Raw genomic sequence first — 24,525 nt, forward strand, 5'->3', positions numbered from 1 at the left:
GATGGACTGTGAGAACCCACCTCTGATGTGGGAGTCCCCTCTGTGTGCATGAATAAAGAAACTGCTTTGGACCTAAAGCAAGGTAGAACTTAGGTAGAACAAATGCTGGGGGATGGGGAGGGCATGGAGTCGGAGAGACACTATGGAGCGCCGGCCAGAGTCAGACATGCTGAAACTTGGCCGGTAAGCCACTGCCATGTGGCGATATACAAATTAATAGAAATGGCTTAAATTAAGATGTAAGAGTTAGCTGATGAGAAGCTAGAGCTAATGGATCAAGCAGTGACTTAATTAATATAGTTTCTGTGTGATTATTTCGGGCCTAAGCTCACTGGGCGGCAGGGAAGAACAAGTGGCCCTCTTCTACACACCTCTACATCTTCACAACTAAGAAATACATTACAGAGCCAGGAATGTAAGCCCAGCAGGCAACACTTGTCTAACATGCTTCTCAACATCCCTAATACAATTCCTCGTGTCATGGTGACCCAACTCATAAAATTATTCCGTTGCTTATTCATAACTGTATGAATCATAATATAAATATCTAATATTGATGATGTGTGATATGTGACCCCCCAAAAGAATTGCAACCCACAGGTTGAGAACCACTGCACTAAGACATGACTGCCTCTCAGCTTAAGGTTTAAGAGGTGAGGATCTCACTATGAAGCTCCTTTCTGAGTGCTGAAATCACAGGTGTGTACCACAACCAGGTAGGAGGATACCAGTAGACAAACCTGGAGTTATGGTATTATAAAGAAACACTGAAAACTAATGGATATATGTATATCATATATACACATCTATATATTCATATAAAAATATATAAATTGGTTATAGTGAAAGAAATCTCGTACACATAGACACAGAATCTTGCTCAGAATTATTTCCCTAAAAGCAAGAAGATTTGTAAGAGCTTCACTATTATTTTAAATAAAAATGAGACGTCATTTCATTCATCGACAGACTTGTATTTCCACAGTTAAATGAAAAACATGATAAAGCTTAAATGAGAATATTCATGTCTGGCTCAACTAACAAAAGCCATTAATTATACCAAGTTCTGCAAAGCAAGCTCAGGGACCACAAATATAACCCACTACAGAGCAATCAGCACACACTTGTTACTCCATGTCACTGCAAAATCCAGAACCTATCGATGTATGTGACATTTGAATATAAATGAAATTAACACACAACTTGGGGCAGACCCAGTTTCTATTCCCTTCACCCACATGGTGGCTCACAGGCATCTGTACTCCATGCAGGGGATCCAACACCTTCTACGGGTCCCTTCAAGCACCAGGAACACAAGTGGTGCACAGACATACATACAGGCAAAACATTCATAAAAATAAAAAAAATTCTTAACTGTTTAAACAAATATATGGGCCAGGACCAGACTGTGTCTCGCCCACTGATGTCTTTCTTCTGTTTTAGACGTGATTCAAGACCTCTTACTATCAGTAAAGCAGCAGCACACGGGCCGGGTGGACTGACTGACTTCTTCTTCTCGGAGTCTCCCATTTGGGCTTGAATCCCCTAATTTTCCAACCTCAGCCTTCTGAATACTGAGGTCGTTCTTAATGTCTATTCCACAATGCCATGATAACACTGTTTTAAATGTTTCTGGAACTTGAACCAGTATTACCGAACAGCACTATTTGTTGTTGAGGAATACCCCACTCACATAATTGGGGAACTCTGATGAAGGATAAACAGGAACTCGTTATATCTTCCAGTTTTCTAATTTAATCCCAGCAGCCCAGGCAGAAGCTGACAGATCTCTATGAGCAAGCATGGTCTACACAGTTAGTTCCAAAACAACCAAGGCTTATGTAGTATTATTGTCTAAAAGAAGTAATTTTATAATTATTTAAAAATTTTTATGGAAATTAAAGAGCAGTTGTGATGTTTTCACAGGACAGACAGACATGAAGAATGTGATCTTCCAGGCAGGGATAGGTACAAGTGAACAAGGCAGGAAGACAAACAGCAAGGAGACGTGAACTGCGTACTGCCTTTAATATGAGCAGTTGTTTCTGAAGGAATTCATTAGAAGCGAACACATATCATTGTCTTGGGACCAAAGACATGTTTTTATTAGTGTAGATATGGAAAAAAACAGTAATTATTTGTAACGTGATTAGAAACTTGGCAGTTCAAAAAAATACCCCTCATTGACAAATAAAACAATGCAGATGTGTGGCCACAGGTGCGACACAAATGTGTAAGGATACACAGGGCAAAATAGCGCTGTAACACTGGAGCAATTAGTGACCATAACCTAATCACAGAAGGATGTGATCTCAGCACAGCCTTAGAGAAATTTGGTATTCTGTTATGAGGAATAAAAATGCACTTTATTGACCAGGACTGAACAAAATTCACAGCATCTCAGCTATAAAAATGAAAGCTATCCTTTCAGGATAAGAAAAAAGGCTGCCAAAGCAAGTTTCTAACACCGTGAGCGGATGGCTGGGCACGAACAAGCCACAGTGCCTTTGGTCTTCCTTCAGGAAGATTGCTGAGGGCTCAGCTGGAGATCCCACTCCACAGAGACGCCCAGACAGCAGGGAAGACGCCTCACAAAACACAGAGGAGAGCACCATGCGTGTGGCTCACAGCACAGAGAGGCTCTCAGTGAGGAGATGGTTCTTCCACACAGTAGACTGGAGGCCAGAAATCCTCCGCAAGACTAACGAGCGCCCTCAAACTAGAGAAAGACCCTCAGAAGCAACTCCTCGGCTCCATCTCTGTCACCAGAGGACGAAAATGGAGGATTCAGCAACTGAACTGTTATCAGTCTGACACTAACAGTGTCCTCAGAAATCACTAGGTAAAGCACGGTTGAAGACCAAACTCTCCTTCTAAAGGTGACAGACCCTTTCTTTTTGACACACACATGCACACACACACACACACACACACACACACACAGCTTTTTCATACTTTTATACCTAAACTTAAAATTAAAAAAGAAACTTTAAAAAGGAAAAAAAATTAAAAAATAAAAAAACCTACCTCGGGTAAGCCTCAGCTCCCTGGCTCTCTGTCACATTGATTTATAACAGTTATTTCTTAGGGGGAAGGAAGACACAGATGCAAACAATTACTCTATTTTTGTAGGCAACAAGTGAGGTGGGTGGTAACTGAGAAATTTTTTTTTTTAATTCTGTCACAATATTCTGCTTTTTCTTAAGAAACCCTCCTCACACAACAAACGTTTGCCACATCAGAGAATTTCCAGGGCCTGAAGCACCACTTTGATTCCAGACCGCTGCAGGCATTAGCAGGAGGTAATTAGGGTAAAAAGTTCAGCCACAGTTCCATGGCTAGAGTCCTGCCAGAAATAAATTTCCTCTCCAGTCACTGTACCCCTCCCTACAGATCATATTGAAAACACATTTATCTTTGTAGAGTTTGTTCCTCTTCTAATTAACTTTATGGCGTTTACAGCATTTAATAATTTAAAATGGCTGCAATCGCGGCAGTTTTATCTTTCATGGTAGATGGGTGTGTTATCATTTTGCCGAAATTGCTGTTTGACGAGTGACTCACAGACCTGTGTTGCAGCTGTTCATCCTGCTCTCTGGTCCTGACTAACCAGTTTTACTATTTGCTTATCAAAGAAAGAAACAAAGTAGACAATCTGTTCAGAAAGTGTCCTTCCAAATTCTCATGAAAAAGATTCAGAAGTAATTTGATTGTACAGTCAAAGAAGAAAGGATATTTCAAACCATCAGTTTGTTACAGTGTTTCATATTTTTCACAGAGAGAAATATGAGCTGTTACAGTCAAGGGAGTGGTAAATATACTAGACACTTTCAGTCTGAAGAACCTGCGGGACAATCCCAGCCCCTGTTCATATTCAGTGTACTGCTCCCCACGAGGGCCTCCTCCCAGCCCTAACAGTACAGCTCACTGCTTCAAGCCCCATTGTACTTGGTGTTTGAAAAACAAGTGTTAATACAATCTAAGTCCTCGGTGACAGTATAAAAATCAGTGACAAGCCGGGCGATGGTGGCGCACGCCTTTAATCCCAGCACTCGGGAGGCAGAGGCAGGCGGATCTCTGTGAGTTCGAGACCAGCCTGGTCTACAGAGCTAGTTCCAGGACAGGCTCCAAAGCCACAGAGAAACCCTGTCTCGAAACCCCCCCCCTCCCAAAAAAAAAATTGGAAAAAAATCAGTGACAAAAACTTAATCTCATACCTTCTGAAACAATGAATTTAAAGAAATCTAAAATTTGCCTTAATGATATAGAAACAGTGGTAACCTTTGAATCCAATTTGTGTGTGTGTGTGTGTGTGTGTGTGTGTGTGTGTGTAAAATAATAACCTTGTTATGAACACAAAACAATACCTCGAATGGAATTACAGCTGTTATTACTGTTTTCCAGGAAAATAAACACAAAATACAAACGAAACCTTTTTTAAAAGCCCAAGTACTTGATGTAAAGTAGCCTGCACACAGGGGGCACACAGTGGGTTCCCGAGGGCACTCTAGGCAGAGCTCAGCTCTGACCACTGTCAAACATTCCTCCTCCACTTCACACCAGACGATCCTACCCTTCCAACAAAATGACTATTCAGGGCCTTCCTCTCTGACCTTTTTCCCCACGCATGAGCTCGATGACATCAAGGACTTCTGCCGCCCTCTAGGATCTGTTCCAACCAGACCTCTGCCACAAAATCTTGTTTTGCGCTATTACAGTTTAGCTGACATTTCTCAAACTGAAAGAGACACTAATTGACATTGTTCAGCAGCTGGAAAACGGAGAGCGAGCAAAAGTCTGACGACTCTAAGTGACTACAAACGGGGAAATGGTGTTCCATGGCAACCCGGAGTTGCATGGCAACCTCCTGGAAGAGAGGTGAGTACACACATGCACCACACTGCCCCGTCTATGAGAAGCCCACTCTCACCAGCAGAGGCTCCTGGAGTACATAAAACTACGTGCACATATCTAAAGAGGCATAGCACAGCAATTCCGATCCTAGCTACCAGTGCCAAACAAACAGAAATGAACACGCGCGCATGCATTCGCGCGCACGCTGGGGATGCAGTTGACTTACACTTACACTTGCTTGGCATGTGGTACTCAGAGTCACCAGAGGAAACAAAATAAAGATGGTACCTGAGAGCTAGGAAGAGTGGCTCATGCCACTATTAGCTTTTATTCCTACAAAGCTTGTTGCCTGCAAAAACAGGGTGTCTTTACTTAACTCTAATGAAACTTATAGTTGTTGTCAAAGGCTAATCTGCACTTTATAGAATGTCTATCAACACCCTGATGCTATCCATCATAGAAGCCACATCCCTTCACCTACCCAACCGCAGAACTATCAAAAGAAACTGCCAAGTGACTGTGGGGACAGCCTTTGCTTCTTCCCATTTGGAAAAAATGCCTTGCCTTACTAGTGGAGGAACAGATGATAGAGTACCCACTGTGCCATGAAGCAACATCAAAAACCCCTTAGAATAAACGTGCGGAACGACGTTTGATTCAGGCAGCTCTCTGAGACTGCTATCTAAATGGCATGCTAGGTGACCTATAACAAACATCTTAAAATCATATACATAATGTATGATTAACCCAGTAGCAGACAAAGATTCCTTAAATTTTACTGTGTCTATGTTATAATTTACTCAGTAAATTACATCCATATAGTCTTTGATTATAACAGATTTCAACCTTAGTTAAAGCAAATTACCTTCCTCAAAACCCCAGTTCTCTAATACAATAAAATCATCAAGTAACACAATTAGTGACATTTGGAAAGCTTTTATTCTGGTTAAATACCATTCACTATATCAACACAAGATCTTGCGGGGAGTGACGCTGCGGGTGCTCCCGTTGCTCCAGCTATTCAAGAGGTTGAAGCAAGGGAAAACTAGAATCTGGGAGTTCAAGACAAGCAGGACACCACAGAGCGACTTTACCTCAAGACACACACACACACACACACACACACACACACACCCCTAATCTTCCTAGAATATGGCTTTAAAACAGCCCTGTGAAAATCTCGTGATCGTCACGCTAACTGCAGGTCTTGCCTACTTCATCTTTAAGATAATCACAGCACAACAGTGATCTCTGCGTGGTGATTTTCTGCACACATGCTCTCTCTGTTCTGAGAGTAAGCGTGCCTGGGTAGAATTCCACAAAGTCAGAATCTATGCAGATGTTCCTTCCCTTTTGGTTTCCTTTAATTTGCAAATCTTGTAATCTAAGCCTGAAGTTGACTGAACCAACATTTAAACCAGCATTGCAATATCAGCCAAAAACTCAATCTGTTTTCTATTTAAATGTCAAGACTGCATCCTTTTTGGTGGCTGAAAAAGCTGTTGTTTTGAAATGATTACACAGTGGAACTGCAAGCCCTTTAGTAGTTTTATGAACTGCATCTAAAAGGAAAGCTTTGCTTTTAAAAGGCCTTTAGGTCATGGAGCGGAAGGGAACACGGAACTCAGGATGCTTACTTTTATATTTTTAACCACTCATTGAAGTTACCTTAAACTAGACAACAGCAAAGTATCCTAAAATTTATTACTAAGTCAAGACTCCAGTGCTATTCTGAGCCTTACTACCTCGAAGTGAGCCTCTTCTACCAAGGGACGTGCAAGGATCCATTACAGCTGGGCATGAGAATGATATTGGGGGATGGCTATGCTCATTATCTTGATTGGACTGATGGTTTCACGGGTATATACAGATGTCAAAATGTATCAAACTGCACACATTATGTATGTACAGATAATCATGTTTCAATTATGCCTCAATGAAGATATATATGTATATATATATATACATATATATGTATATATGGCATTATACAACAGCTTCTGTAGGGAATATAAACAAATTACACTTTTTCAGAGGAAGGAAAGACCCCTAAGTGCAGTCTAGCTTAGTCCCTGAGGACTGGCAAAGCTAGAGCACAGCCACGCTCCCAAAAAAAGTACAAGCTAAAAAATAAAATAAAATAAAAAATAAAATAATAAAATAAAATAAAAGTACAAGCTTTTATCCCAACCCCCAAATCAGATAACTACATCGAGACACGGGAAGAGAATTCTTGCTAGTGTTCACTGTCTGCTCTTCCTATCTCCCCAATTCAAATAAATTAGTATAAGACGCACCTAATACGTACCAGACTGTAGTGAAAACATTGCCTCACTTAATCATCACGGTATTCCTGGATCAGTACCTCTTTTCCATGGAGGGTCCTGAGACCAAGAGCTATCAAATACACTGGTTCTTCATCTACAAATTCATGTCTACATCTTTCCTATAAAGACATCATTGTTTCTATTAATCCTAGAGATCCAGCCTCACAGTTCAAGAGAATGAAGGTTATAAAGGACCAACTTTAGATTAAACCTGTACGTGAAGAAAACTGTAGAACAGGAATAAAGAGGAACTGAAAACAAGACTCCTACTGAAGGTCAGCATCTGCTGTGCCATTACAAAGGCGTCTTTACTCAAATCTGAGTTCAATCCCTAGAACCTACTTCACAAAATAAATAAACAGGTAAGCAGTGGCTCAACTCTGTAATGCCAGGAGAGTAAGAAGGTAGACACAGGTGTCGGAAGACGGCTGACCTGCAACCACACAGGACACACCAGGCAGAAAGGGCAAGAAAGACCGTGTTCTAAAGGGACGAAAAGGTGATGAGAATGCCTCACTGATAAAAGCTGCCAAGCCACGTGGCGAACACAGACAAGATGTAAGAAATAAGAGTTAATTAAAAGGAAGCCTGAGCTAATAGGCCAACCAGTTTATAATTAATGCAAGCCTCTGTGTGTTTCTTTGGAACTGAATGGCTGCGGGACTGGGCAGAACAGAAACCTCTGCCAACAGTAGTTCTCCTTCACTGACAGACTCACTCTATAGATTTGATTTCAATTAAACCACCCTGAAAATATCCAATGTGAGTATACTATCTGATCTAGCTGAGTCTAAAAAAAGCACAGATTCTCAGGATTTTTTTTTTCTGGTTTTTCGAGACAATATTTTGCTGTAGCTTTGAGCCTGTCCTGGCACTAGCTCTTGTAGAGCAGGCTGGCCTCGAACTCACAGAGATCCACCTGCCTCTGCCTCCCAGGTGCTGAGATTAAAAGCATCCACCACCACTGCCCGGCTATATTATCATATTAAAGCAAGTGAAACAGACCTTTAAAAAATAAAGCCAATGCTGAAGAGATGGCTCAGCAGTTAAGAGCTCAAAATCCAGTTCCAGGAGATCCTCTTCTGACCTCCACAGTTACCAGAGATAATTTATGATACACATATATACACTAAAATAAGATATATAAATCTTAAAAATTTTAAAAATAGCAACAAAATTCTTATTGTTTGATCACTAGCAAGTATTTTGGTAGGATATTTGAGCAAACTACTTAGGTGTGCATATAATGTAATTTTTTTTTTTAAAAAAATGATTTATTTAACTTTATGTACATTGGTGTGAAGGTGTCAGATCTCGTGGAACTGCATTTTCAGACAGTTGTGAGCTGCCATGTGGGTGCTGGGAATTGAACCCGGGTCCTCTGGAAGAGCAGTCAGTGCTCTTAACCGCTGAGCCATCTCTCCAGCCCCTATATAATGTAAATTTTAAATAAACAAATGCATTAATTTAGCTACAATGTGGCATAACAATGCACTATAAGTTTACACACCACTCATACATCTGACTGCCCACTGGGTGTTGTAGAACTACATTAACAATAAGTCAAGTGTATGGGGTCCTGGCTCTCTGTCTTACCCTGCACGACGAAGGGAACTTTGGTCATGATTAATCCTGTACATATACATTTATGCTAGTGGCTCTTGTTTAATACAAGATATAGAAAAACAATCTGTATCCACATGAGAAAAAGAAATAGTGTCACTTTATTTTCTCAAGATTTCCTGATATCCACTGTCACATTAACAGGGTCACATCTCTTCTAAGATGACTTGAGGGTCAAAGGTCACACAACCCTAGAAGTGTTTCACATTTACTATGCAAGACACTCTTTAACACTGGCAAAGACTTTACCATTTAATCATCTTTAATCTAAAATAAGAAAGAATTATTTGATTATTTAGTAATTTACTACTATAGAAGTCTTGTTTGTTGCTGTTTGAGATGCCAGGGATCAAATCTAGGGCTTTGCACCCAATTGACAAACTTTCCACAGCATAGCTACAAGCCCCAAAGAAAATTCCAAACATTAAATACTGGTTCGGTTACAACAAAGCCAAGTTTCCTCGAGGTTTGTTTTTGAAGGTCTCTTGTTCTGTCACATTGTGACCTCATCTCCTCCTCTTTCCAGACAGACATCTCCTCACCAATACTAAGGGCAGAATGCGGAGTCTTGAACCGAGCTAAACCCCTCGCTCTGCAGCCTTGTACTAGAGTCCAGGGGTCTCAAACCACCCACGGGAATCTGCTGACCAGTCCCACTCAGGACCTCCACGCTAGTGGTTGACATCTATGCTACACCAAAAACTATGTGAACCAAGAGGAAGAGCTGAGAGAAAAGTTAAGAGTGCCCGCAAGAGGCCTGGAGGACCCCAGAAAGGGCAGTGGAAGGTCTGCAGCCCTGCGCAAGGCCTCTTATCTATAAGCTGCGAAAACCAGTGGGAATGTCTTGTTTTGTTGCCCGCAGAAGTAACACAATCTAATCTGTGATTCCATCAGACCTCACAAACACAACTCAAGCATTCAAAGTGGCAGGAATTGTTTGTAATTGGCATTTCATGGCAAAAAAGAAAAGCCACATTCCTTTATCCCAAGTAATTTCCTCCAACTTCTAATTAACATGACCTTTATTAAGGAGCTCAGGAGGCTGAAACAGTAGGGTCAACCTGAATTCAAGGCCAACATGAGCTACAGATCTTAAGCCATTCATTAAAGTACTTGGTGTTCTTCCAGAGGACCTGAGTTCAGTTCCCACCATGGACATGAGGCAGCTCCCAAGTACTAATTACAGAGAACCAAACACCTCCAAAGGGAGACAGCCATCACACCCTACAGGGACCCACACAGGGATACACCCCTGCAAGTGTGCCCTGCCATCTTAACAGATAACAGCACTCATGTTTAATGTGCAATACTCCTCAAATCAAAAGGTTACATTGCTGATTCTATTTCTCTGAAGGTCTCTGAGAGGCTTGTCTATCCTCAGTTCACTCCTCAGTAAATTACCATGACAAATAATCCATGACTCTTCCTCTATGATATTATCTTATGACAAAGTGATTCTTTCATAAATAAATTTTCTAAAAACAAATCCTTCATTCAGAGTTGGCAGGGTTCATAAGAAAAGGAAAATACTTTTCGAATTGGAAAGGAAGGAGATGGAGAGGTGGCTTTGTGGTTAGGATCAGTGGCTGCTCTTCCGGAAGAACCAGGTTGAAATCCCGGCACCCATATGGAAACTCCTGCCTGGCTGTAACTCCAGTTCCAGGAGATTCAAAACCCTCACACAGGCATACGTGCTGGAAAAACACCAATGTATATACAATAAAAATAAATTATTAAAATTAGAAAGGAAGACAAAGCTTCATTGGCGCTGAATCATGCACACACACACACACACACACTCACACTTATGTGCCTATAAACATCTGTAAAGCAAAAGCTTTACAATTTTGAATTAATTACAGTACGTTCCCCATGTTCCCTGGAGTCCAAAGTCCCTTTCAGCTCCCTTGTAAGTTATCAAGCCTCTTTGCTTTTCTGAGCTACTTTGAATATGGTGCTGGGTTACTCTCATGAGTTTATTCTATAATTTATAACTTCTTTTTGAGATATGTTGAGTGACTGCTACTTTAAATGTTTGATGCAGTTCATTTAATTTTTAGATTAACTTACTTTGAAGTCTTTGCAAGATTTAACAACTTGAAACACTCAGGGATGTTATTCTTGCTTTATATTAAGGCCTGGCTTTCAGGAAATTGCCTCGCGTGTAACTAACTAAAGAGCCAAAGGAGGGTTTGCTCAAGAACTCATAAGTCAACACCGCACCTTGCCAAAGCATCTACACACTCATGCTTTTTCTGTTCTCCTATGTTGTTCTTAGCCCTCAACCCCTGTATGCATGCCTCTTCTACACATTCATGAAGCCTCCATGAGTGACAGCCACAAACTGCACAAGCCTTGGGCTCTGGGTACCCCAGGCCCAGAAGTCAGGAACTTTCGTCAACAATGTTTCCAGGGTTGGGAAACACCAGACACTTCAAGCTGAGGAGAAGGGGCCTGGAAGAACCTGTTCACTCACCAGAGGGATGGGAGAAGCTGCAGGCATGAATCCCCCCCAATCCCACTGTTGTACAAAGTCTGGCAGCTGCTCAAGCCTAAACCCAGCTCAGACTCTGGTGCCTCTGTTGACTTCCCGACCACGGCTGTTTCCACCCGCTCTGCAGATGGCTGTTCTCCAGTCATTTAATCCGTTTACTCTGCTGTTCTCTACCTGCAATGCTGTGACCCTCTACAGAAGTGTTCTGCATCTACCGCAGACTTTCTCCGAAGGCCCAGCCGCGGCTGCTCCTTTCTGGGGGCCTCCATCATTACAGCACCTTCACCCACCTCTCCCTTCTCTCGGCTCCTCCACATGTCAAAATCCCAGGTCTACGCACATGTTCTGCTTTGGATTTGACATAACATTCTTATGTCTTTGGGAAAGGGATTGGTTTTTTTAGCTTTTGAATCCTTCTGGACCTGACATAATGCTTCATACTAAGTAAACTCCCCAAAGCCCATTTTTTTAATAGCAACAACAAAAAGAAGTTAATACTTCAAGAAATGCAATGATCCTCAACTTAACTGGATCTGGAATCAACTAAAAGGCAAGCTGCAGGGCGCACCTGTGAGGAATTTAATTAATCAGGTTATTTGAAGTGAGAAGACCCACCCAAAATGTGGACGCCCCTTCCAATGGCAACACCAATAAAGGAGGTCAAAGAAAGAGAGCAGCTTTGCTGCTGCTGCTGGCCTGCCACTGCTCTGCCACGCCTGGCTATCTACGCCGTGGTGGCTGTAGTTACTGCCTGCGGTTCTGGTTCCTGTCATATTGTCTCCAAGCATGGGGTGCCCTATGGTTGTCTCATGAGCATGAAGAAGACCAAAGCCTGGGTTATGAACCACCCTAAATGGTATGCAGGCATCACCCAAAAGTGGACAAGGGAAGCACTGACATCCACTTTCTGGGACAGCCCTGAAAGGCTTACTTTACAGGGGAGAACACTGGGCAGTGCACATGGTGGTACATTTAGCTTGGTTTCGCTGGATTCAGGGACATAGAAGACTCAGGCATGGAAGCTGGTGAGAACAGTGTTTGGGGTAGAGGTGTGCAGACAGATCTCTACACAATGGGCAAAAAGGGAAAAGGGATTTGTGTCCCATGTAAATTCACATCATAAGATGTTAGCAGAGAAGGAGATCAACAATCAAGGAGACAGGACAACCCTTTCAGTGCACAGTTAGACTCTTTTCCCAGCCATCTTTGCCACAGCCCAAAGGCCCATGAACAAAGTGAATCCTAGGTGCTGGGAAGAAGGCTATGCATGGGCTCAACAATATGGATAACCACTCACCTAGGCTGACCCAACTGTAGCTGCTGCTCAGGGTAAAATCTTTCAGCAACAGAGACAGGCAGTGAGCTTGATAGAGCACCATTCCCGGAATGGCCAGCCAGCAACCTGGGGGTAGGTGACTACACAGGACCATATCCACAATGAAACAGACACTTTTATCGTTATAGGTCTGCCTTAAGAGCTGTCATGAGTGACTGTCCTTCAAGAGAAGCAGCCTCCATGTTGGGGAGTTCATCTGTTTCCCTGTGCAAAAAAATCATGCCAGCTGGACTAGTTAATACTTTACACCCGGTTGTGGGACATCTGTGTTCTGTGTGAAGGTATTATTGCTGCAATGGGTGTAATAAAAACTGAGCTGCCAACAGCTAGGCGGGAGACATAATAAGAGCTTCTGGGACATAATAAGAGAGAAAGGAAGAGGACTTGAGAGAGACACGAGGAAGAAGGATGTGTGGTACGCAACGGCGTAGATTAATAGAAATGGGCTAATTTAAGTTATAATAGTTAGTTAAAACAGGCTTGAGGTAAAGACAAGCTTTCATAATTAAATCTCTTGTGTCGTTAAGTGGGAGTGGTTGGAGGGACAGAGAAAGACTCCTTACAACATTCTCTGAACAGCAGGCACAGGGTAGCATATAAGGTCACACCTTAGTAACCAGTTGCTCCCACCATCTGGCAACAGTTATCTTGGCCAGGAGAATGAGCCATAATAGAGGACAGAAAAGACTAGAACTGGTGCTCGACCTAAGGGACTGTGGGGAATGCCTCATCCCTGTTGAGTAAGGCTTTCAAGGTGTGGCCAGTTGGGCAAATAGTGCCTACACCCCTGTAAGCAGCCCCTGGCTGTGAGGTTCTGAAAGAAGGTTGCCAGGCATAAATTTTGGTAGAATTGTCCCTCAGTTTATCACTGAGACCCTGGAAGGAAACAGTGCTTTATGTATTCCCCAGAGAAGGAATTTTAGCAATACCTACACATAATACTTCCTCCAATACTGTCTTCCATGGACTTGCAGGATGGCTTCTCCACCTACACAACACTATTTCACAGCCAACCCAAAGAAGTGTGACCGTGTGCTTATGGTCACAGAATTCATTGATCTTACCACGTTCCCCAACACGCTGAAGTAGCTAGACTGAACCACAGAATTGTGAAGACATACTTACAAAACTAATTAGGGGCTGAATATGATGGCACTCAGGAGGCAGAGGCAGGCAGATCTCTGCGAAGCCAGCCTGGTCTACCTATCAAGTTCCAGGCCAGTCAGAAGTACATGCAAAGACAGTATCTTTAAAAATAAAATAAAAAATTAGGTAGCAGTAGCCTAAAGAACCAAGGTAGGGTTCTCCAGAAGTCTCTACATACTTTGAATCAATAAGCAGTAGATATCATTGTTTCTCTGACAGCCAGTATTAACAGATCTAGGACAGGGGAGAAAATGGAAATGGTACCACTCACCATCACCCCAAAGACACACAAAGAGAATGTTTATTTCAAGTTCCCACTACTGTATGCTCTGCTGGAATATAAGTTTTGGTTATGGGGGAGTACTCCTGCCAGGAGACACAGAAAACACTCTACTCCAAAGAAAGCTAAGAATTTTCCCAGTTCACTTTGGGTTCCTGATGTTTAGAGGGTGATGGATTCAAAACCTCAGCGGGAAAATGGACTGCTTCTACACATTGGAGATAGGGAAGACTATGTCTAGAGACTCGGGGATCCTTTAGAACATCTCTTGGTGTTACCACGGCCTGTGGTTTATGTCAGTGGTAAACTAGAACTACACACACCAGGCAAGAAAAGTGGCCCCGGCACTTCAGGAGTAAAAGTACAGTCACCCTACAGGCAAAGAACCAAGCCCTGTGAGGTTCTTGCTGGATGTGGAGGAAATACAGAATGGGTAATAGAGGATGTCAGATGGAAGGACCAGCCATGTGACCAGTTACGGAAATGAGGACTGTAATTTCAAGGAACGATTTTTGTCCTGGTTTATTAAGAATGTTAAACAGATGTGTTTTATTTCCTCCATCTCTTTATCATGTAATGTAACATTGATGGTGACAGTAAAGCATTCTAAATTTATGTTTCCATATTGGGCTTTCAATACTAAAAGACTAAGAATTCTTCATGATACCATGTCTACTGTATAGGAAAATTACACATTAGCAGTTGTACCTGAGATAGATATATCACATTAGAAAGTTATGATATTTTTATTGCTGTCAGTTGGAAATTAAGCATGACACAAGGAAAGGTGATTGTGTGTCAAACTGACAAGGGTGGCTGACTTGTAAAGGTTGATCGTCACTAGCAACTTGACGGGAACTGGAATCAACTAAAGTCAGGCCACAAAGTAGGCCTGTGAAGAATTTTCTCAGTCAGGTTATTTGACACTAGAAGACCCACTTTAACTGTGTGCAGTACCTTTTAGGGGCAGCCCAGCAAAGATGGAGGCAAAGAAACAAAGCAGTTTTGTTTTGTGATTGCCTTTGCCCTCCCAGGTGAACTCATCTGTCCTGTTTCTGCTATTGTGGCAGCTATCATTAACTGACACAGGATGGCAGCTTCTTGGGCCTTCCACCTGGACTTGAAGACCCTGGCTCTCCAGAAATCCTTGAAGCCCTCAGCACCAAACTGAGACTGCTGGTAGACCCACATACTGACTTCTCAGCCTTCCCAGTATGAGAGAGCCACACTGTCCAGTTTGTATTTATTATCAGTACTGTTCTTACAGCAAACCCTAACACACATTTCATGAAGCCAAACTATATTCATAAGTAGTAATAATCAAGACAACATGATTTGGCTAAGTATGATGGCTCAAGTCTATAAGCCCAACACCCAGTGGTTTATGGCATGAAGCCTTTATGGGCCAGACTAAACTACAAAGTAAAAACGTGTCTCAAAAGGGATTAGGGGCTAGAGAGATGGCTCTATGGTTCTCTAAAAGCACTGGCTGCCCTAACAGAAGACCCAGATTCAATTCCCCAGGACCCATATGGAAGCTCACAACCATATATAACTGTAGCTCAAATCCAGAAGCTCTGGGACCTGGGTACACAAGTGGTCCACAGATAGACATGCACGCAAGCAAAACCTACACATAGAATTGTTTTATTCTGGGTGGATATAGCTCCATGACCTAAATATATGTCATTAAAAAGATCTTCCTTTTCCAAAGTTCCATAACTAAAGTGTACACCATGGTTGAAAGCACGTGGCGGCAGCTACCAGCTGCCTGCCTAATACCCATCAGGTCACCTTCCCTATCAACAAAGGAACACAAGAACAATCACTTCTCAACTTTGTTTCAACGAAGAGTTCAAGTGGACAACGTGGCTACCTGCAATCATTATTTTAAAAGATACTTTGAAAGAATGTCAAAACTACAAAGAATGTAGGTCACTAGAGCATCATGGAAACATTACACTACCCGGGCTGCCTATCTAGACAGAGTGACTGTGCACAACACTGCAGCTCACTAAACATATTCCTAACTGGAATTATGCAAACAGTTAAAATGCAGGGCACACAATGGATAACTGGGAAATTATAATTCACCAGGAAGACTACGATTAACATTTAATACATGGAAGAAACAGATAAAACCAGAAAATAGCACCCCTCATTCATAGAAACTAGTGTGAACACACAGCAGTTGAGTGTCCCTGACACTCAATCAACCCATGTGAGGTCAGCAAATCTGTTCTTTGAATGTGTCAATTAAGAAGGAAAATGGTATCTTTTCATGGTATTATAAGGAATTAGTGAGAAAACCAAGCAATACCTTTAGAGTTACATCAGACACAAGCCACAGCATCAATTATGACCACACGATAGCAACTTCTGCAGTGGGGGCATTGGTATTAATACAACACTACAAATGCGTAAATTCAATAACACTTTCCATGATGCTGACAGCCATGGCCTTTTATCACTGCCTTCATCTGATTCAGCACCACAGCACAGGAAAAAAGAGTAGGTAAAAATGTCACAACAAATGCTACAGGTGTCAAAGTTTCAATTTAAACGTCCTTACCCCGAAGATCCAATGCTCTTACAAACACCAAGAAGAGGTCTTTTCTCAGCAAAGTTATCACATTTTTGAGCACCTGTAAGAGAGCATAAGACAAAAAAAGTACGTTTTGAGAAATTCATGGATATTGTATATTTGCCATTATTTAAAAATATTTACAACAGAGGATGGAATAGAGCAGTGTGAAATCCCTAGTCTACCATGTACTAAACAAGTTTGTGAATGTTTGTGTTTACATTCATATATACACAACAGAAATTTGTTCAGTATAACTCATTCAGTCCATTTAAATGCACAAAATAAAGAAAACAGAAGGAAAAAGATACTGACATTTTATTAAAGATTTATTTGACTGGCACCTGTTTCAATCTAACCAACATTCTCTGTGGGATCAAAAACCCACATCCTATAGTGCTGACTAGCTCATTATGACTGGCATGTTTGCCAGCCTGGAATGGTGCACAACTTTTTATCTTAGCAGAAGCAGGTGGATCTCTGAGTTCAGGCCAGCCTGATCTTGAATTCCAGCATGGCCATGGCTACACAGAAAAATCCTATCTTGAAACCCCCTCCCCCAAAAAGACTAGCATGTGCATAACACTCAAACTATCATGATTTTAAAATTATAAAAATATATCATAGTAATTTGTGCATGAATGCAAACTTTTTAATGAAATAGTTTCATTAAAGTCACCTAAAAAATGAGGCAAATCCTTGCTAGTTGTTGGTATATACAAAGCTGGAAACTAGATTAACCAGTAATAACTGCCAACGTAGCACATACAGATTTGACTCAAACTTACTCAGGCTAGCAACAAAAGAAAACAACAAAGTTAACCTGTTTTATTCTGATTTACCTCTGCAGCCTGGGCGGGCCCTGAGCTCCAGATCCTACAGCTTCAGCAAGCACTACCAGAACACCTAGGGTTTCTTCATTCATTGTTTTATTTTTATGTATATGGATCTTCTGCCCATCTATGTCTGTGCCCAATCTGCCTGCAATGCTCCAAGACCAAAACAGGGTGTCAGCTGCCCTGGAACGGAGTTACAGATGGTTTATTGTAAGCTACCATGTGAATTCCGGGACATGAGTTCTGTGGAAAAGCGGCCAGTAATCTTAACCACTGACCCATCTTTCCAGCCCCAATTTTTTTATTTCTCCCTCTCCCTTTGAGAAGGTCTCATGAATCCAGGGTTAGCCTTTATCTTACCATGCAGCCAAAATTGCCTTTAAACTTTTTCTCTTCTGCTTCTACCTCCCTAGAGTGCTCAAAAATAGTTGCTTTAACACAGTAATGACTATTTACAGAAACAGAGACTAAAATAATAGTTAATTGTTCAGAGTATTCCCACTCAAGTCAGTAAGGACACAAGTGTGCTCTACATCGATGTTCTCATTCAAGGCTATGCCAGAATACTAGTCAACATAATAATAAATGAACTCTGTAATATTCCCTAAGATAAACCAAGTACAGGGTTGAAGAGACACTTCAGTAAGTCAAGTGTGTCCCTTGAATACACAGAAACCATATTAAAAATAGTAGTACTTAGGAGTGTTGATCTTGTAGAAGACCTGGCTTTGGTTCCCAGTACCCGAGAGCAATTCACAATCTTCTGCAACTCCAGTTCCAAGGGATGTACCTTCCCCCTCTGGCCTCCTCAGGAAACACACATACATGTAATTCACATACACATAACTAAAAACAAACCTTTTAAAAAATAAAATTAAGGGGCTGGAGAGATGGCTCACTGGCTGCTCTTCCAGAAGTCCTGAGTTCAATTCCCAGCAACCACATGGTGGTTTACAACCATCTATAATGAGATCTGGTGCCCTCTTCTGGTATGCAGCCATACATGCAGGCAGAACCCTGCATACATAATAAATAAACTTAAAAAATAAAAATAAAAAAATAAAAAATAAATAAAATTAAAATAAATACACTTTGGGTACAAACGACATAGAAAGATGTCCGACCACACAATTAAGAGAAAGTCCTGAAAAGCGTGCTAATGGTACGAGGAGAGCTGGCGCTGCTCCTGGTCCACTTTTTAGAGCACCTAAAGCACAGGTGGAGGTGAAGCAGTCCGACCCGATCCTTGTCAAACTCCCACATGACACACTTCCTCCACGCCAGGACCAAAGAATAAAAAAAAAAAAAAAAAAAAAAAAGTCATTGTTTTTCACTGGGTAGTACTCCATTACGTAAATGTCCCACATTTTCTTTATCCATTCTTCCGGTGAGGGGCATCTAGGTTTGTAGGTGGAGACCGCTCATTCGTTCCCAGCTGCCCAACCCAAATAATCAAACAGACACTATATTAATTACAACGCTGTTTGACCTAATAGCTCAGGCTTACTAACTAACTCTCACATCTTAAATTAGCCCATTTATATTAATCTGTGTATCAGCATGAGGCTGTATCTTACTGGTAAGGGCCCAGTGTCTGTCTCAGCTACATAGCATCTCCCTGACTCTCTTCCAGCCTGGCTTTACTCTGTCCTGCCATAGGCCAAAGAAGCTTCTTTATTAACCAAGGGTAATAAAACATATTCACATCATACAGGAAGGAATCCCAAATCTTAGGTTGTTTCCAGGTTCTGGCTGTTATTACAAACAATGCTTCTATGAAGCTAGTTGAACAAATGTCCTTGTAGTATGATCCAGTACCCTTTGAGTATATGCCCAAGAGTGGTACTGATGAGTCTTGAGGTAGGATGATTCCCAATTTTTTGAGAAAATGCCATACTGATTTTCAATGTCGTTGTACAAGTTTGCACTCCCACCAGCAATGGCGGAGTGTTCCCCTTACTCCGCATCCTCTCCAGCCTATGCAATCATGGATGTTTTTCATCTTAGCCAAGCTGACTATTGTAACCATCCTGAGTGAGCAAACCCAGACCCAAAAAGACAAACACGGTATGTACTCACTAATAAGTGGATATTAGATGTAAAACAAAGGATAACCAGCCTACAGCCCACAACCCAAGAGAAGCTAGGTAATAAGGAAAACACTATGAGAAACATATATGGATCCCCCTGGGACGGGGAGATAGACAAGATCTCCTGAAAAAAATGGGAGCATGGGGGTGAGGGGAAAAGGAAGGCTGAAACGAGCGGAAGGGGGAGGGAATGAGATGGTCGAGATGGGGAAGGACAGAGAAAGAGAGAGCAAGGAAAGAGATATCTTAATCGAGGGAGCCATTAATGGGGCTAGTGAGAAACCTCACAATAGGGAAATTCCCAGGAATCGACAAGGATGACCCTAAGCAATAGTAGAGAGGGTGCCTAAACTATCCTTCCCTGTAATCAAATTAATGACTACCTATTCCTCCTCTGCTGCCATACTAATGCTTAGGATAGGCCACCAACTATGGGAGGTTGGGAGGTTAGAGGAGAAACTATTACTCTTCCACAATGCAGTTGCTTGCTATACTTTTGCTTTTGAAGATTTGCTTTTGCTTGATTGTTTGGTGGTGGTGGTGGCCTGGCCACGAATTTGCTTTGTAGACCAGTCAGGCTAAACTCGAACTCAAGAGACACGCCTGCCTTTGTTTCCTGAGCTGCAACACACCTAGTCAAGATTCTTTAGATCAAAAATAAATAAATAATAAAAAAAACTAATGTCTTATCTAGGATGGTCTAGTAGGAGAAACATAAAATGTAGTGAAATCAGATGGATCATCAAATGATGAGCAGTATCTCATATATTATTCCAAATACTTTAGATAAATCAGAAATTTTTCAGCTGGGGTGGGTGAGATGGCTCATCAGATAAACATGCTTGCTAGGCAAGCCTGGTAACCTGAGTGAGATCCCCAGGACCTACAAAAGGAGAAAACAAATGCCCAAAAGTTGTTCTCTTAACCCTGTATAACTCCACTGGACAAGCATATTCTCTCTCTCTCTCTCTCTCTCTCTCTCTCTCTCTCTCTCTCTCTCTCTCTCTCTCCTCACATACACATACACACACACACACAAGCACAGAAAGGGAAACACACAGACTCTGTCGCACAAACACAATAATACAAACAAATAAAATAAAAATTTAAAATCTATTAATCTTTATTAAAACTGTATGGATGTTTTTTATTGTTTGTATTATGCTATATATGTTTCTCTGCTCCCCTCCCTTCCTCCCTCATCCCCTTTACTCAGGAGATCTTGTCTTTTTCTACTTCCCATGTAGATTAGATCCAGGTATATCTCACTTAGGGTCCTCTTTGTTGTCTACGTTCTCTGGGATTGTGAATTGTAGGCTAGTTTTTCTTTGCTTTATGTCTAAAAGCCACTTATGAATGAGTACATATTATATTTGTCTTTCTGGATCTGGGTTACCTCACTCAATATTATGTTTTCTAGATCCATTCATTTGCCCACAAATTTCAAGATGTCATTACTTTTTTTTCCTTTGTGTAACACTCTATTGTGTAAATGTACCACATCTTTATCCAGTCTTCAGTTAGGGGCATTTATATTGTTTCTAGGTTATGGCTATGACAAATAATGCTCCTATGAACACAGTTGAGCCCATGTCCTTGTGGTATGATTGAGCATCCTTTGGGTATATACCTAAAAATGGTATTGCTGAGTCTTAAGGTAGGTTGTTTCCTAATTTTCTGAGAAATCGCCACACTGATATCCAAAGGGGTTGTACCAGCTTGCATTCCCACCAGCAATGCAGAAGTGTTCCCTTTTCCCCACAACCTCTCCAGCATAAGTTGTCATCAGTGTTTTTGATCTTGGCCATTCTTACAGGTGTAAGATGGAATCTCAGAGTTGTTTTGATATGCATTTCTCTGATGACTAAGGATGTTGAGCATTTCCTTAAGTGTCTTTCAGTCATTTTATATTTACCTATTGAGATTTCTCTGTTTAGATCTGTACCACAATTTTTTACTGGATTATTTGTTCCTTTGAAGACCCATTTATTTAGTTCCTTGTATGTTTTGGAAATCAGTCCTCTGTCTGATGTGGGGTTGGTGAAGATCTTTTCCCATTCTGTAGGCTGCCGTTTTGTCTTGTTGACTGTATCCTTTGCTTTTCAGAAGCTTGTCAGTAAAAAAAAAAAATTAATTTCTTGAGACATTCCATTTAAAATCTAAATTGTGCTCATATAAATTGACATTTATCAAAAACAAGATCCAAATTTCGATAAAACTTTCACCAAATTAATCAAAATTATAAATTTACAACCCCTGAATCTACAGATAAGATGGCTGAGATTTTCATCCTACACAAACACTCAAGGATCAGAAACAATTTACATGTCCGATTACTCACTCCAGCACTGTTTAAAAGAGTGAAGAAAGAAAGGGCAATGGAAGATCAGTCCCCACAGCTGCAAACAAAAGGCACTGAATGTAAACACGGAGGAGACGGCAAATATAATGGGGAAAGGGGAATACACACAAGAGTGGGAAGACACAGACCCATACAGCATCCCTTCTGCTGTACACCTTCCCCAAGAACACATAAGAGTCGTAATCATTGTTGACAGGAGAGGCAAAGGAAATCAGAAGACTGGAGAAGTGGAAAGAAACTTTTCAATGTTGAAATCGTTTCTGGTTTTCAGTCCATGTGATACATAAATTTACTGTAAAATGTCTGTGTTCACTTTAAACAGGAAGCCAAATGCAAAGAGATGAGCGGGGGCTTATTTTAAATTTGAATACAAACTGAGAGGATGAAAACATGCGTTTAATTTTATTCTCTCTAAAAATTCTATGAGAGCAATTCTTCAAGTTTTAAAATATGTAATAACCCCCAATCAAATTTACAAAGAGATAAGTATCGACCATTTTAGCAGTTCAAAGTAAAAGCTAAAGGCTTTAGTGGTAGAAAAGCACCCTGAGATTAAAGGGAGTTTATATAAAGGGTTATAAAAGGCACAGTAAGAGATTACACCAGGTACACTTGGGACTGGATGTGAAAGAACCGGTCTAAAATAAAGGGGACCGGCTTGTCACTGGCTACTTGAGAAACTCTCAGATGCAAAAAACTTACTTCTAGACAACTTAGCTCTCCCTCCCCATTCCTAACAGCCTGAAAGGCCGCTCTCTAGAGAGCGTCAGACAGTAAGCAGCTCCAGGTGACGTGAGGATTAAATAACAGCATTAATGTTTGATACCAAAGCGGCCTTTCCCAGGCCCAGGACTCCTCCCAAACACCAGTGTCAGATCCCTTATCACCTGCGGCTCCTCTGGGGAAGGCCTGGAAAGTGCGGGAAAGCCTCCAGAAAACCAACTCCACAAGGGAAACACCTCCCTCAGAGAAGGGGAAGCTGCAAATTGTAGTGGGACAGGAAAGGGTCTACAGTAGCTTAGAAAAGTGTCTCTATAGGAGGAAACATCAGGAATTATGACGTCACCGTCACTAACTTCCGGGAAATGTGAAAATTCTGATACGTGGAATAAAGCAAAACACAATGTGAAATGGACGATGAAGTCAAGAAAAGCTCTGGAGGCTGCTTGCAGCTCAGAAAGCAGAGTGCTGGCCCAGAGTGCTCAAGGCCCTGGGTCTACTCCTCATGCTGCATAAACCAGGCTTGGTAGCTCATTGCTGCTGTCTTAGAACTTAGGAAGTGGAGGCAGGACGATAGGGTCAGAAGTTCAAGGTCATCCTCAGCTACTTTACAAAATCACGGAGAAACCGAGAAGGGAAGGGAAGAAGTGAATGGGGAGGAGTGAGGAGAAAAAAAATCCCGAAATTTTTCAAATGGTAAATATTATTTTAAAACTTGAAAAGTACCAGAGATAAACTGAAGAAAAATTCCAGAACACTTTAAATAGTCACAAGAAATCTTCAAAGTCTGCATTTAAAGATTCAGTATGGAAGAACCAAGAAGGAAAACAAAATGAAGGAGTACCCTCTTCATTTCAGCACTAGGGAGGTTGAGGCAGGAGGATGACAGCAAGTTTAAGGCCTGACTCCATCTCCATATTAAAAAGAAAATGAATAAACAACAAAAAAGAATATTTGTTCAAGATCAAAACATTAACAGTACTCCAAAAATACATAAATTGTTTTATAATATATAAAATTTTAATGAAATAAAAATAACATGTCTGTTCAGACATAATTTACAAAGGATTATTTCTGCTTCTGCTACAAATCCGATTTAACAATTAATAACCTGACTTTTAAATCCAAGCATGAGTTAAAATTTAACTGATCCAAAGCCTATACTATTTCTGTACAAAATTAATTACAATTGGACTTCATCTGCACAGAGCCAATCCTTCACAGTCTGCTCCTGGTCTTTGCAGTTTGCACCTGCTCTGTGCACACCAATCCATTAATTCGATGGAAGGAACATCGGGTTTTGGAAGTGCAATTCTGGCAAGACTGGTTTGATTATTTCACGCTTCTCGAACTGCAACTGAAGAACTCCACTGGTTCCCACTGAGCAGACAGCCACAACACAGGTACTAAGATTTAGGCTCTTTATGGATATTCAAAGCCAAGTTTGTAAGATGCAAAAGAGAAGCCCTAACTCGAGCACAGGGCCACCCATCAGGTACCCACTACAAAAGACAATTGTAATGACTGAACCACAAGAAACAAGGATCCCCAAAATCCCTAAATACATTTGAAGCAGACCCCTCTACAAGCTGGACAAAAAAGAACTACAATTTCATAGTTTGAAAACAATGTCAGTAAATTTTAATTCTCATTGAAATATCTTTATTCTGGATGGTCTGAATAAATGAAACTCTTAAAGTATAAATTCTACACACTAATAAACAGTGCAGTATTCATTTGGGTTTTTTATGCATGTAACAGCAGCCTGTACTCTTCCTGGGGCCTAATGGAGTCATCGCCCTCCGGTAATGTAATCCTCCAAATTGGAGCGGATTAACTTTTTATATATAAATTGTGTGTGTGTTTGCATATG

At 41.2% G+C, this 24,525-nt stretch overlaps 1 protein-coding gene across 7 annotated transcripts in view; it reads right to left on the minus strand.

The window, feature by feature from the left end:
• Bcas3 (BCAS3 microtubule associated cell migration factor) overlaps positions 1-24,525 on the minus strand; it is a 485,118-nt gene that overhangs the window by 405,179 nt on the left and 55,414 nt on the right. For all 7 annotated transcript variants that reach the window (XM_042055034.1, XM_042055036.1, XM_042055035.1 and 4 more), the window contains exon 7: positions 16,633-16,705. In XM_042055034.1, the coding sequence (XP_041910968.1) occupies positions 16,633-16,705 (73 nt within the window). The remainder of the gene's footprint in view (positions 1-16,632; positions 16,706-24,525) is intronic.

This window comes from Arvicola amphibius, chromosome 4 (assembly GCF_903992535.2).
Source record: "Arvicola amphibius chromosome 4, mArvAmp1.2, whole genome shotgun sequence".
Classification (NCBI taxonomy): Eukaryota; Metazoa; Chordata; class Mammalia; order Rodentia; family Cricetidae; genus Arvicola; species Arvicola amphibius.